This window comes from Anarrhichthys ocellatus, unplaced genomic scaffold, assembly GCF_004355925.1.
Source record: "Anarrhichthys ocellatus isolate YVR2014 unplaced genomic scaffold, GSC_Weel_1.0 scaffold18, whole genome shotgun sequence".
Classification (NCBI taxonomy): Eukaryota; Metazoa; Chordata; class Actinopteri; order Perciformes; family Anarhichadidae; genus Anarrhichthys; species Anarrhichthys ocellatus.
Window position 1 is genome coordinate 7523713 of NW_022280048.1, and position 13396 is coordinate 7537108.

The 13396-nt window shown below is 43.1% G+C and overlaps 1 protein-coding gene across 3 annotated transcripts in view; it reads right to left on the minus strand.

The window, feature by feature from the left end:
* Positions 1 to 13396, minus strand: part of dscama (Down syndrome cell adhesion molecule a) — a 91983-nt gene that overhangs the window by 16908 nt on the left and 61679 nt on the right. For all 3 annotated transcript variants that reach the window (XM_031857489.1, XM_031857490.1, XM_031857488.1), the window contains exons 8-12: positions 12976 to 13251; positions 11357 to 11635; positions 10876 to 10995; positions 8672 to 8851; positions 176 to 372 (exon numbers count right to left, since the gene is read on the minus strand). In XM_031857489.1, coding sequence (XP_031713349.1) covers positions 176 to 372; positions 8672 to 8851; positions 10876 to 10995; positions 11357 to 11635; positions 12976 to 13251 — 1052 coding nt within the window. The remainder of the gene's footprint in view (positions 1 to 175; positions 373 to 8671; positions 8852 to 10875; positions 10996 to 11356; positions 11636 to 12975; positions 13252 to 13396) is intronic.

Below are 13396 nucleotides of genomic sequence, written 5' to 3' on the forward strand. Positions count from 1 at the left end.
ATAAAAGAAAAAAAAAAAAATATATAGATAAAAAATATTTGAGAGATATATATATATATATATATATATATATATTTTTAGATTTATATATATATATATATATATAAAAAATAGCAACAAAACAATATATAGTCCTAAATTGAATTTTACACTTCCAAGTGTCACAGCCTCCTACCTGCAGGGTGGAGATGACTTCGTCGCCCACCTCCTTGACAGAAACCACGTAACGGCTGGTCTCGGGGTTGATGATGCGTTCCTCCTTCTCCCAGCGTACCATGATGGGTTTCTCACCGTGGGCTGTGCAACTCATCTTCTTCTCTTCACCCTGCGTGGCCAGCGTGGTGTTGGGGTAGGACGTGATCATGGCAGGGACTGGTGCGAGAAGTAAGGTGGAGCGGAAGAGAAGAAGACATCTCGTTAGATTATCTGGATGAACCACATTGGTACATGTGTTATAAACACTAGCAGAGGACCCATTTCTCTAGTTCAAGTATTTTTTGATTATGCCAGATCCCCAAAGTGGTCCATATTAAATAAATAAATTAGACATTACAAAATAAATATTCATATAAATATATAGTCAATGGCTGAAAGGTGAAGGGGTAAGTGACTGGTGAGAACATAATAGTCACGAATAGTGACATTGTGAAATAAAAGTGTCATTGGGACATTAATGTGCAAATTGATTAAACTGACAAAGAACCAGATGAACCTGAAGGAAAATCTAAGTTGTTGTTTAAGTCTTGGGAGGCGAAGTATCGCGGCATCTTTGAGGTGAACATACTCAAAATATAAGGTTACTAAAAATGACGACCATATTTTCAGTTTTGGCAACCAAAAGGTGCCTGGTTGCCAACCTGGCAATCAATTTTAAAAGTTGGTGTTGAGTCTTGTAATGCAAAAAGAAGAAGCTTACTTATTGTCCTTTGTTACATAAAAGTAAACATTTTGACATGTTTTATAGCAGCTGCGTGAAAAAAAACCCATAGAGTATTCCCAGCATTGTGAATGTACCGTCACTGAACGTACAGCTTTCCTTTAAAGGTGCGTTGAAGACTAGCCTGCCTCGGTGTGCATCTTGTATCTGAGGGCCCTAAATGGTAGTGATGCTCTAACAACACTCTGAAGACATCACACTAAACGCACACTAACGACATACATGCCTCATTACACCCACAGCAGAGTGTATAACAACCCCATGCTCCCAGATGATCACACACACACTCACACCCACGTACACACACACACTCAAGCTTATGCAAGCACACAAATGTGTGTGTGAGCTCTCGCATACACACACACACACACACACACACACACACACACACACACACACACAAACACAAACACACAAAGCGTGACTTCAGTGATGTGATGGGAAGTGTCAGGCAAGAGGTTGCAAACATTTAAGCCTCATCTCTTATTCACTCGGCAGCCATTTGGGGCTCGGCTATGGAAAAGAACGCTGATTTATTTTGCATGACAAGTATGAATTTTTTGTGAGACACATTTGGAAAAGTGAGCGGGGAGGAAAAAAAAGCTCAGGCTTTATTTAAACGTTATCGTTTTAGTGCACGGCTGCTTTCATTTTTGCAGCGTGAGCGGCTCAGAGGTGGCACGGGGCGATGTTGTTGACACTCCTCGCAGAGTGGGACACAGTGCTAGGTGACAAAAAGCAAAGACGGAGAAGATCAAGACGGCTACGCCTTGTGTAGAGGATGTCTGTACAGCATCCAGGCTCTGGAGGGGAAAGCTACCATACAATTGTGCTTGCTTTTACAGTTTCCACTCTTTTCTTATATCACATCCCAACAAATACTGTTATTGCATATACAACGCGTTAATAGAAAGGGTTATTAACATTGAAAAAAATACTGCACTTATTAAAATGTTTTCAAAGAAACATATCTAGAAATAGGTAGTGTGATATTTAATGTATTCTTTGCTCAAAATAATAAAAACAAAATTTGAACCAACTGGTGTCGACCAATCAGCTTAGATTTTGTGTGTGTTAAGGGGGATTCAGGGGGGTTGGCTTTTGATTTCACAGCCAATCAAAGCGGTGGGTCTTTCTAGCTGCTAGTCACGCCTGAATAGAGCTCTTTCGTTGGGACAGGGACAATAGAGAAAAAAAGATCTCATTGATTGAAATGTGACACAAGCATTGCAGGCAGCTATATGAAATCTATATGGCTAGAAAAAAGATGTGATGACTATAGATGAACACACAGCAGCGATACTGGTTTTTTTCATGTTTTTGAGGGGACAAATTAATTAATCTGATAAATTAGAGTTGAAAAATAAAATGTAAAAACCAAAATTGTTTGAAATTGTTATACTGACAAAGCCGACTTTCTAAAGAGCTGTCCATCCTTCATTCAAGCAATGAAGAAAATGTTAATTTAATGTTGATCTGAATCATTGATCATCACCACTGTTCATTTATTTCTCTGAATCAGTTACTGACATCAGCATACAGAAAATCAATTTGCAGATTTGTATATCATCTGATGTGCTTCTCTGACTTCTGAAGTCACATTTATGTTAATATGTGAGCCGCTCTGCAGTTTAATGTGCCGCAAACATTGAACTAAATCTATTTTATCATTCAACATCTTGATTTGAGATTAATGTGTAGGAAGGCAGAGGCACAAATGCAAACAACAGGAGTGTCTATGCAACATGAAGAGGGCTCAGAGGTGAGGCGCATGCAGTTTGTACGTCAGAGTCTCCGTGTGTTTAGACTGTGTTTAGCTCGTGTCTATGTATATGCATGTGTGTACAAACGTGTATGTGTGTGTCTGTTTGTGCGTGTTTGTGTGTGCAAGCAGCCCAGCTGAGCCAGCCCTGAGGCACACTTTGTGGCCCTGTAATTGTTGTGTTGATGTATTTCTTTAATATCCAGTGGAATTATGGGAACGGGAAGACAGGGAGAAGTGACGAGAGAAGGAGAAAGGAAAGAAATAAAGAGGCAGAGAGGAGGTGAAGGAGGAAAGAGGGAGTCCCCTGTCTCATTAGGCATCAGCTCCCCTGACATCTAATTCAGCCTTGAACACAACACATGGGGCAAAGCGCATAGCAAACACACAGGGTGGAGCTGCGGGACAGAAAAGGGTGATTTCATCATTAATCTCATCACTGTGAGCCAATTTAAATCATCCTGCCTTCATCTTACCATTGAAATCTTTGTTTATATGTCTCGCACTGTATTATTAATAACTTGCTGTATGCATACGTCTGGAAAAATACTACTCCATAAGACATATTGACATGCTCAAATGAAGCAGAAATGGCGAGTGCTGTAATAGACTAATGGAGTGCTGCCACAGACACAGGGAAAGCACTGCTCCAAACAGGATCATTTTTCGTACTAAGATCATTCCTGTAAAATGTGGTGCTGTATCTGTAGCTTGTGTTGGCAAAGAGAAAAGAAAACATCCGCAATACAGCATTTGGAAAACCTAAGAATAATAAGCAGAGTGAGTGGTGTGTGTTTACTGCACGGCACAATGTGTCTTTGATGTGGAGGTGAGGAGAGCCCTGTTCCTCCACAGCAACCCAGAGGGCAGTGATGATACGCTTAAGCCTGCAGGGGATTGTGGGGGATAGGCTGTCTGCTGATAGGCTACTCCCGTGAGACAAAAGCACCCCTCCTCCCTCCCTTCTCCCAGGCTCCCTTTCACCTGGCCAGGTTACCATGCCAACCAGCATCGGACAGTCTCTCCTCTTCTCTCTCTACCTCGCCTCCCTCCTCCCTCTCCTCCTGCCTCTCTCCCTCTCTCCCCAGTCTCTTCGGAAAAAGGGCCATTTCTAGTAGCCAGGAATAGAACATGGACCTGCCATTGATTTTCACAGGAGTATGATGATGATTACACAATCACGCCCTGAATGTCGCAATGCAGGGCCAACAAAAAAAAAGATACAAAAAGAAAATGTTTGTAGGGTCTCTAACTGGTGGTGTTAGTGATGTGGGAAACAGAATTAGTCTACAGAACGGCTACACTACTAGTGTGGGGCTATTCATCTGTGATCAAAGGAACAGAGAACTGAGACCATCTCAGGTTCAATGAGATGGGATGAAAAGGGATTACGTTGTTTTTTTAGAAGCATCATTTGAGGCAGCTTGATAGTTATTAAAGACCAAAAGGAAAGGACTTCATCAAGCTCCATTTTGGAAGTCCACTCGGTCTACAGATGAGGTTATGAGGTGTCTGATGTTAGTAATGCACTAAACTGTATGAGTTAGCTTTTTTTCTCTTGATGAAGTATGAATTTCTCTAGGAGTGCACTATTTTCTTGATCATCTGTATCTGATTGTCAAAGTTGAACCCTATAAATGATTATTTTTCTAACATTCTTTAAGCGCTGAAAATATTTAATTAAAACAAAAAAAAAACCTCTGGTGTGCCATCTTCTCTCCTGATGAGCCGGAGTCATGACAGCATCGCCCACGTTGAGAGCGCTGGGATGCAAGCCTACATTTCATCCCACACTGTGTCACTGACTGCCTGGCTGGCCAGTGTTAGCCACAGGGCACCCCGGCTCGATGGGGCCACGAGGGGCCGGACGAGAGACGACGAGCTGAGATGCGTATAGCTTCCTGCCCTGGAGGCCCACTGTAAGTGGGCTGGGGAGGAGACAGTGTGGATGGGATGCAGGTGGGGTAGGGGGTGGGGGTGGGGGGGAGCAGCTCTGTGGCGATAGCACAAAGATGACTGGTTCACTGGCCGCCTGCAATGTACTGAAATAATTCTCTTAGCTGCACAATTGGCTTGGACGTGGAGCATGAACCAATGTATGCTCGCAGACTGGACGGGCTTCTGTGGAGAGGTGGGAGGGAGGGAGGGGGGCTTGGATGCAGATGAGTAAATAGGATGAAAGAAACGGAGATCACAAGAAGAGGGGACTTCCTTATGCTCGTCTGAAGGACGTCACGCTCCGGAGGCCGCTCGGCAACCACAAGGCCCTTTAACCCTTCTCTTCAGTGAAGCCTCATTAGATGCTCTGCCCTCATCACCTGTGTCTGCCAACATTATGATGTCTAATAGGCTTGATTGGTCTTAATTGGCCCTGATAAACATTGAGTGGCTGTTGACTGACTCTGATAGTATCCGTTGTGGATTGGTAATGAATTGACTGAAGTGCATCTGTTTTGGCAGTGGGGCTGCTGGACTGGAAATTGCACCAAAAAAATCATTTGTTTAAGCCTCCACCTGCAACCAGTGTCACGACAGTAAAAAGAAAACTGATTACTACTCCTATAAAGAAGCGTAGGAAATATAATATGAACACAAGTGCATCTGCGCATACAGGCAGACGTGCAACTTAATCCTGGTGCGGTAAGTGCAAGCAATTTCTACTGGCGGAATGATGCATGTTGTATTATGACGAAGCATTAGCCTATGCACAGACGCTCATAACAATGAAAGTGCCAAGCTAGGACATCACAATAGCAGCAATTCATTTCCCAGGGAGTCTGCCACAATAGCCTGGCGGAGAGGGATCTATCTAAAGCGCTGCATTAGCTGTGCGGTCCATTACTCTTTTGTAATGGGCCGCACTGTATCTGTGCTTTTACATTACGTCTCTTGCAGCGACGCGTGCGGTGCTTTGTCTGTGTGTGCGTACGGGCTCGCCTGCTCACCTGTGTCACACATATGACCTAACAGCCGCTTCTCCATGCATGCGTCTATACCAGACATCTCAGAGCTCCTGATTCAATCTATTGATTTTTTTCCCTCCACTGTTTGTTTACTGATACATCAAGCCACACTTGGACAGCCAATAATACACAGCGAAGATCATACTATCCATCACGTGAGGACTTCAGCGTGCGTCAGCTCGTGTGCCTCCCTAATTGGCTCCTAAGCCTCTTAAGTAGCTGCTGCTGCTCAAGTGATGTAAGCTGGCCTGGATAAACAACGGAAAAACCAGCACAGAGTGTACAGAACATCAGTGTCCAACATTACCGAGCATTACGGCCTCGGATGTACTAGTGGACCGCACAGGCTCAGCGCTGTGCCTGTTAAGTACATGGAGAGGCTTTAAGGGATCCTGAGCTCGTTGTCTGCGCACGCACTACACCTACTCCCACGCACGCATGCACTACTCCCACGTACGCACGCACTACTCCCACGCGCACACACACACACACACACACACACACACACACACACACACACACACACGGGAGGTAGGATGAGGTGTGGCTCCTCTGGCTCCCGGGGAGATTCGGGTTACCACAGAGAGCAAAGAGACACAAATCAGGACAGCACAACTATCACAACAACAGCCTGACACTTCAGGAGCAGAGCACGCAGCTTAGGGACTGCTGACACGCACAAACACAAAGCCCCTAACACATAAAAAGACAAAGATCAATAATGCGTGCATAACAAAAAAAAACCCAAAAAAACTTGCAGTGTATTTGTTTTTCCAGGATCATATATCACACAGGGATCTGGTTAATGTAGAAGTCTGCCACAACAGTGAAACTAGTTCCAAAACTAACTAGTCAGACTGTGAAAAACGTTTGCCAAATACTGTATGCCCCAATTAAGTAAACATGTAATGTGTGGCTTGTTTTGTCTGACCAAAGGGTAATCAGATTACAGTGACATAAAACACAGGAAAGCAGTGAATCCTCATACTGAAGAATAAAATAAATTAAAATGTCACCACAAGATTTTGACTTTGCTGGCTGCAGCGTGCTCTATAAACCAATTCATGCTAATTATTCTGAGCAGGCTTTTTGCCATGAAGTGCCTCTCCACCTGTTCTGTGGTTCTATTAACCATGAAATACTACATGTGACTGTTCGCCTGCAGTAGTCTATACCAGGTGTTCTCAACCTTCCGATTGTTTTCCGAGGAACACCTTTCCAAATAAAGGAGAGAAAAACATAACATGAAGACAAAAGGAGAAAAGAATAACCTGGGCTGTAAACATTTAAAGCTGTAATGACCAAATCAAATACTCTGCTTAGCCTCACCCATCACTGCCTGCCATTAATCCGCATTTAATAAACTCAGGGTCATATTTCATCACCAAATGCTTTGGAACTGGTGCAGGGTAGTCTCCAGCATTACTTTTTCCTTTCAAAAAACAATCTACAATCAGCTATATTATGTTTTTAATGGAAGTGAAAGGAAGATATACAATTGAGTAGCTTGCTAATCAGCTGGAAATCCAAGGACTTAAAGAGTAAAAACCTCTTTCTTACATTAAAGCAAAGGATTTACAAAAACATCAGACCAGACTATGGAGGACTAATCACCGGTAGCATCCTACACTGGGAACCTTCAAAGATATTTTATTGTAAATCCCACTTGATTGGCTGAAGAGACTGTACTGAGAGTCTCTGTGCATGTGTTTGTCTGTGAGGGAGCATGATAGCCAGACAGGAGGGGTCATGGAGGAGTGGTAGCCTATTTTGGCTGAGGCTGGCAGACACTGAGACACTCAGCAGGGGAGCAGAACTCTGCTCTGGCTTGATAAGAGCCACGGGGGCCTAAGCCTCATCTAGCAGCGACTGATCAAAATGAGCGCCGAGCCACGGCGCACTGGCTCGAGATCACACGTGCACATGCAAATCCACAATCACGTGCACAAGCTCAGACTCAGAAATACTTGCGACACAGTCGTTCATCACAGAAGTAGTATGTAGACTGTGAAATCTATGCTTTTAGCGTCTCTCTCTTTGGGAACATATGGAGAATTATGTATTAGACTCCCATGGTTTATTAAGTGCTCTTTCAACCTGAGGAGGGCAGTATTCACGCTGACTTATCTTATGACAAAAACACTTTGAAGTAAGCAAACATTGAAATGTCTGAGAATTGCATGACTTTAAAAGCTACTCTTCAAAAGAAAGCACATGATTCATGTTTCATGATTGTACAGTACAGAGCTCAATAATATTACCTTAAAAGTCATTTGTTGTTCCTGGTCATGATCTGTTATTGGTCAAAACTTGAAAAGAGTAAATCCATAGCTGTGCTGTATGTATGTGTGAGCGTGATGGGTGTTAGCTCAAATACTTTGATAATGTGGGTGATAATAAGTACATGACAAATACAACATTGCTCAGGCACAAAATAAATATACATACTGTAAGCATTTTTAAAAGAACTAAAGAAAAGAGGAGACGTAGGGAACGAGATGTACATGGATAACCCATTCCTCCTCTAGCCCTTTTTTCCCTCCATCCCTCAGCCCGCTTTTCCACATGGCAGCTCCTGCCTCCATGCAGAATTCAAGGCTTAATGGAGGGGAGCTAAGTCCTTGGCCACACAGCGGGTAAATGCTGTACTTTCTCCGAGAGATGCGCTGGCGCTGGCTATGCGCGTTGCTTTCGTGGGATTCATTCAGGCAGAAAGCACAGAGTGGGCACCATGACGGCATTTTGCCGGTGGCCTGACTGTCGCGGACAAAGCCGACTCCAGTTCAACTCACTTAACCTTTGTGCTTTAGTGTTTACTTTTTACTTTAATGTCACCGGCAGCATTGAGCATAAACAGCCAGAGCATGGAAAAAGAGAAACGTATTGGTGGAAAGCTAGCTTTAAGAATACACTACATACAAAGATAATGCAGGCCTCACCGCCTGCAGCATTCTTAGATGCAACTTTTACATTCTTAGGTTTTAGGTGGTGTTTTCCCATGAGACTTACTTTTGACATTGAGATACATGGACTTGCTGACATCAGCTCCAACGTCGTTGCTGACTCTACACAGGTAGAAGCCACTGTCTTCTTCCAGCACATGCTTGATGAACAGAGAGCCGTTGACCCGCACCTCGATCCGAAAGCCTGAGTTGAGGGCGATGGGTTTGAACTGAGGGACCCCGGCACCTGTCAGAGGGGACAAAGTGAGTGTTAGTGTTAGTGTGAGGATTAGTCCTAAATACAGGAAAACTAGTTACTATTGTACCCCTTTATCTCAGACATGTCTAAGGATTTAGAGCTAGCCCAAACACAATCACTGAAATTCATTCAAACCCTACAACAACATTTCTGCTATAAAAATAATGGTGGATCAATTTAGACTATCAGATATGCTAACACACCCAAAACAGCTAAATTAGCATGGGGAAAAATACATTGAGGAGTTATTGAAGAGCAACAATTGAATAAGGCCATATCATGTTGACATACCTCTGATATTCTAATACTATTTATTATAATTGTACCGAATTCTATTAAGGTTTTTGAATGAAGCTTTTCTGTCGTCATATTTTATGATATCATTACCCCCCAAAAAATGTAAAAACCTCGGACAAAATTCTTAATATAAAGGATTCATAAAGTGATTAATCGGATTAAATGTTTGTCTTTTTGAAATAAATTTTCTTTCATGAATACAACTCGTCAGTGCATGCCTCTCTTTGTGTGCGGTAAGAGGGAGAGCAGTTCTTTGACCGCGGTTTAGAAGTTGTTTTAGGCTAAACAACAACATATATGGACTGAAGCAGAATATTTCATTTAAATCCATCAATTTTGTCCTTTGGACTTCATAATGCTCTGGAGTTATGGAAAAATGTAGTCTGAAACCATCCTACGCGGTCACCACTGGAATCTAATTCTACAAATAGTAAAATACTAATCAGTGTTTCCCCCATATTCATTCTGCACTGCTAAAATTTCACATCATCATAAATATCCTCTTGTGTTTCACCAAGTGAACTTCTTTAGTATCATCCTCAGCATGTGTACTCACTGTACCTCACTGATAAAACACACAGTTGCTTTGTATATCCATAGTTGTTTATGGTTAAAGCTACTGTAGATATCCACCAAATAACATTTTTTAAATTGCTGACAACCTTGTAAACTGTATTGTAGCGCCGTATATTATTACAATGTATTCATTAGTGGAGATATAGGGGTCTGTGGATGAGATGAGGGGGTAATGGATGTCTACATCCACGCCTGTGGCTTTGTGAGGCTGTAGTTAAGACACAGTGCTGCTTAGAACCATATGCTATTGTCAGCAAGCTGACATGCACAAAGCAGAATGCTTACATGCTGATGTTTAGCAGGTATAATGTTGGTCACCATCTTCGTTGAGCATTTTTAGCATTCAAACATTTGAAGCTGGTGAGATTTTTAATAGTTTAGCAAGTATTAGGTCATAAACCAAAGTATTGACCTGATGATGGTGCTACATGAAACGTCAGAGGATCACCAAAGTTATTACAATTCAGGATTACTGAATGTGTGTATCAAACGTCATGCCAGTTCTTCCAACAGTGCTAGTTGAGATACTTCATTCAAAACCAAAAATGTGAGCCTGATGGTGGCGCTAGAGGGAAAGCCAAAAGGTTCACCAAAGTCATCAAGTTTAGCTTTAGATAAGCTTTGTCTTACAATAACAGCGAATGAGCCTCGGTCATGAATCATAGTAAGTAAGCAATGTCATAAAAATCCTTTTTGTTTTCAAGAGTCACTGTTGTTGTGTCCAGCCAGGATGGGATCATGTTAGTTTACTATTTACATCATCTCTCTCCCGGGGAATGGAAAAGCCCTTGCTTCTTAGCTCACAGTGCTTGTGTGGACTTGAGGTGGGTGTTGTTATGCGTTCAACCTCAAGGCTGTGGACATTATATTTGTTGAGTTGGCTTTCAAAAAAAGATCATCTACCACAGAGAATACGCTTGCCGTAGGACAGAAAAAAAGGCTTAACATACAACTCAGCGTGATTGTTAAAAGAGAAGACAGGCAAGTTATCCAGTTAAAAGTCTTTGAAAACACGTCCAACACTTTCAACGAACCTGGAAGGGACAGCTGTGTGTTACTACATGTAATATATGTGTGAGTGTGTAGCGAAAAGGCACTTGTATAGTAATGCGTATATTAATGCGTGTGTTGTGCTGCACCTTTAGAGTACTCCCACTGGATGGTAGGAACAGGATAGCCTTCAGCTGAGCAGTTGAGTATCACTGCCTTCCCATAGATGCCGTCCTGGTCCTTCGGTTGCACCACAAATTTGGGAGGAACTGCAAGACAAGTAGACATTACATTATACTTATTCATCCCAACATGCAATATATGTCTACTGATCAATAACAGCTCACTTTGAAAGAAATCTCTCGAGGTCTTTCACTAACCAATCCTCAGTCTTAAGAGTGTTTTTCATTGAATTCGGGGAGAAAGATCAAGGACCAATATAAACCTTACAGATAATAGTTGGGTGAAAAACTGGTCATTTGGATCTGATACTGACACCCAGCACTATGTTTTCTGTCGCCAGCATTCACTCTGTTTTGTCCCGAAAACTTTTAAGAGTAAAAGACACAAGGCTCCTTGCTTGTATCTCGTAACCAACCCGCTTCTCTTACCCGCCTTCCCCTTACTCACCTCGGACGATGAGCTGGCTCTGGTGCTCCACGGCGGCGGCCTGGTTGCGCGCGACGCAGGTGTAGTTGCCGTTGTGCATCAGCGTGAGGTTGGAGACACGCAGGGAGCTGGTAAAGTCTATGTTGTCGATGGTGACACCCAGGCTGACCGGGATGGGCCGACCGTCCTTCTGCCAGGTGATGAAGACAGGTTGGTCGCCGGACATGACCACGCAGGGGATGAAGACTCGCTGGCCGATGGAAAACCGAGGGAACTCAAATGGGTGGATGGTAGGTGGAACTGGGGATGAGACATTCAAATTCAATTGCATCGCAGGAGTTTGACCTCAGGCCTGTCGGTTACATACCTACAATTTAGGTTTAACAACAGAATTTCTTGTGTATTTTGTTTCTATTGATCTTTTAGTTTTTAAAAACGTGACCGATGTGGTCACTGCATCTTCAATGATTTCTTTCTTGTATGGTATAGTGCCATTGTTAAGCACTTTGCTACTTATGTCATACGTACATAAAAAAAGACGATGTCTAAATATGTACACGGCATGGCTAAACTACCTAATAAAGCATTGTCATAGCAACTCATTAGTCACAATTCTCTCTTTATCACCGAGTTAGTTCCCAATATACAAACACCATGCTGTGATTTAGCAGGAACGAGAACATTTTTTTATTACCTCCACAAACGGCTGAATTCTCACTCAAACAACATGCATGTAACATTCTCTCTCACTGTCTCTCGCTCTCTGGGGACACCGTAGCCATCGTGAGAACTAGATGCTTTGGAAAATTAATGATTTAAAATAACATTGGAATAAGCTGCACTTCAGTGCTTATTTAATTCACAACAAAATAGGCATAATAGGCTCCTGGGGATTCCCTCTCGGCAGCGCTGGAATGCTAAGCAGCCGAGAGGCAAATTAGCCGAGGCTGAATGGAGGTATAGCTTTGTCTACGCTGTTTGCCCCCCCATACACTTGTTAGCACGTCAAGACCCGCCAGAGAGAGAGGGTGGGGGGGGGTGGGGGTGTTGCCCATCCCGACATTTCAAATCATGCATCATTGAAGAAAGAAAGCCATCTGAGGTTATCATCGTCCAGGCTCACCTCAGCGCCGCTGCATATTCAGATGAGCCCCAGATAAACTGGCCGGGATGATGGAGATGGTGCTTCGCTATCAGTGATATGAGTGTGTTTTCATTACAGGTCGTGGTATACAAATATCCCTTTGCAAATCTGTGTTGCCTGCGACAAGGAAATGTTTAGATACTAAGGTGATGCTTTAATGTACCTTTTAAATGCGATGAGCTGCATGTACGCCAGATGGAAAGACACAGGGTCAGTGTGCAGACTGATGAAGAGATTCCGTCTTAGCATCCAAGAGATTAATGATGGAGTAAACATGAACGTACTGCCGTATGATTCCGTATTTACATCTCAAATAAATGGCCTAAGCTGCTTACTTGACACTTCAGGTTGATAATAATCCTGATGGAGTACCCATGATTACACACAGCTACGGCGCCTAAATCTTGTGCTATTTTTCTTAAAATAAAGTCCCAGCTTAATATCCAGTGCTGAGTCATGAACTGTAGCTGAAGACAGATCAGACTGAGGTTCATACCTTTCACAGTAACATAGACGCTCTGGTGTGTGGAGAGCTGTGGCTGCACCAGCACGTTGCATGTGTATTCGCCTTCATCCACATCCTTCTGCACGTCAAACAGCTTCAGGGTGCCGTTGTTCTCGAAGGCCCGCTGGCGGTGGTTGTATGGCAGCAAATTGGAGTCCTTGTACCACTTGATGGAGTAGTATGGGTAGCCAATGACGCGGCAGTGGATGTACATGTCCCGCCCAGCGATGGCAGTGAGGTTTTTCATTGGTCTGATGCTGGCAGGCCCTTGAAGGACACATTGGAGAGACAACTCTCTTAAAATGATTTTGAGGCAGGGGGGGTGTTCAAAAAGACAGCTGTGCTGTGTTGTGTGTGTTTTCACGACACCACAAAACATGCCGCTAACATGCCTTGATTCATTCCGACAGCA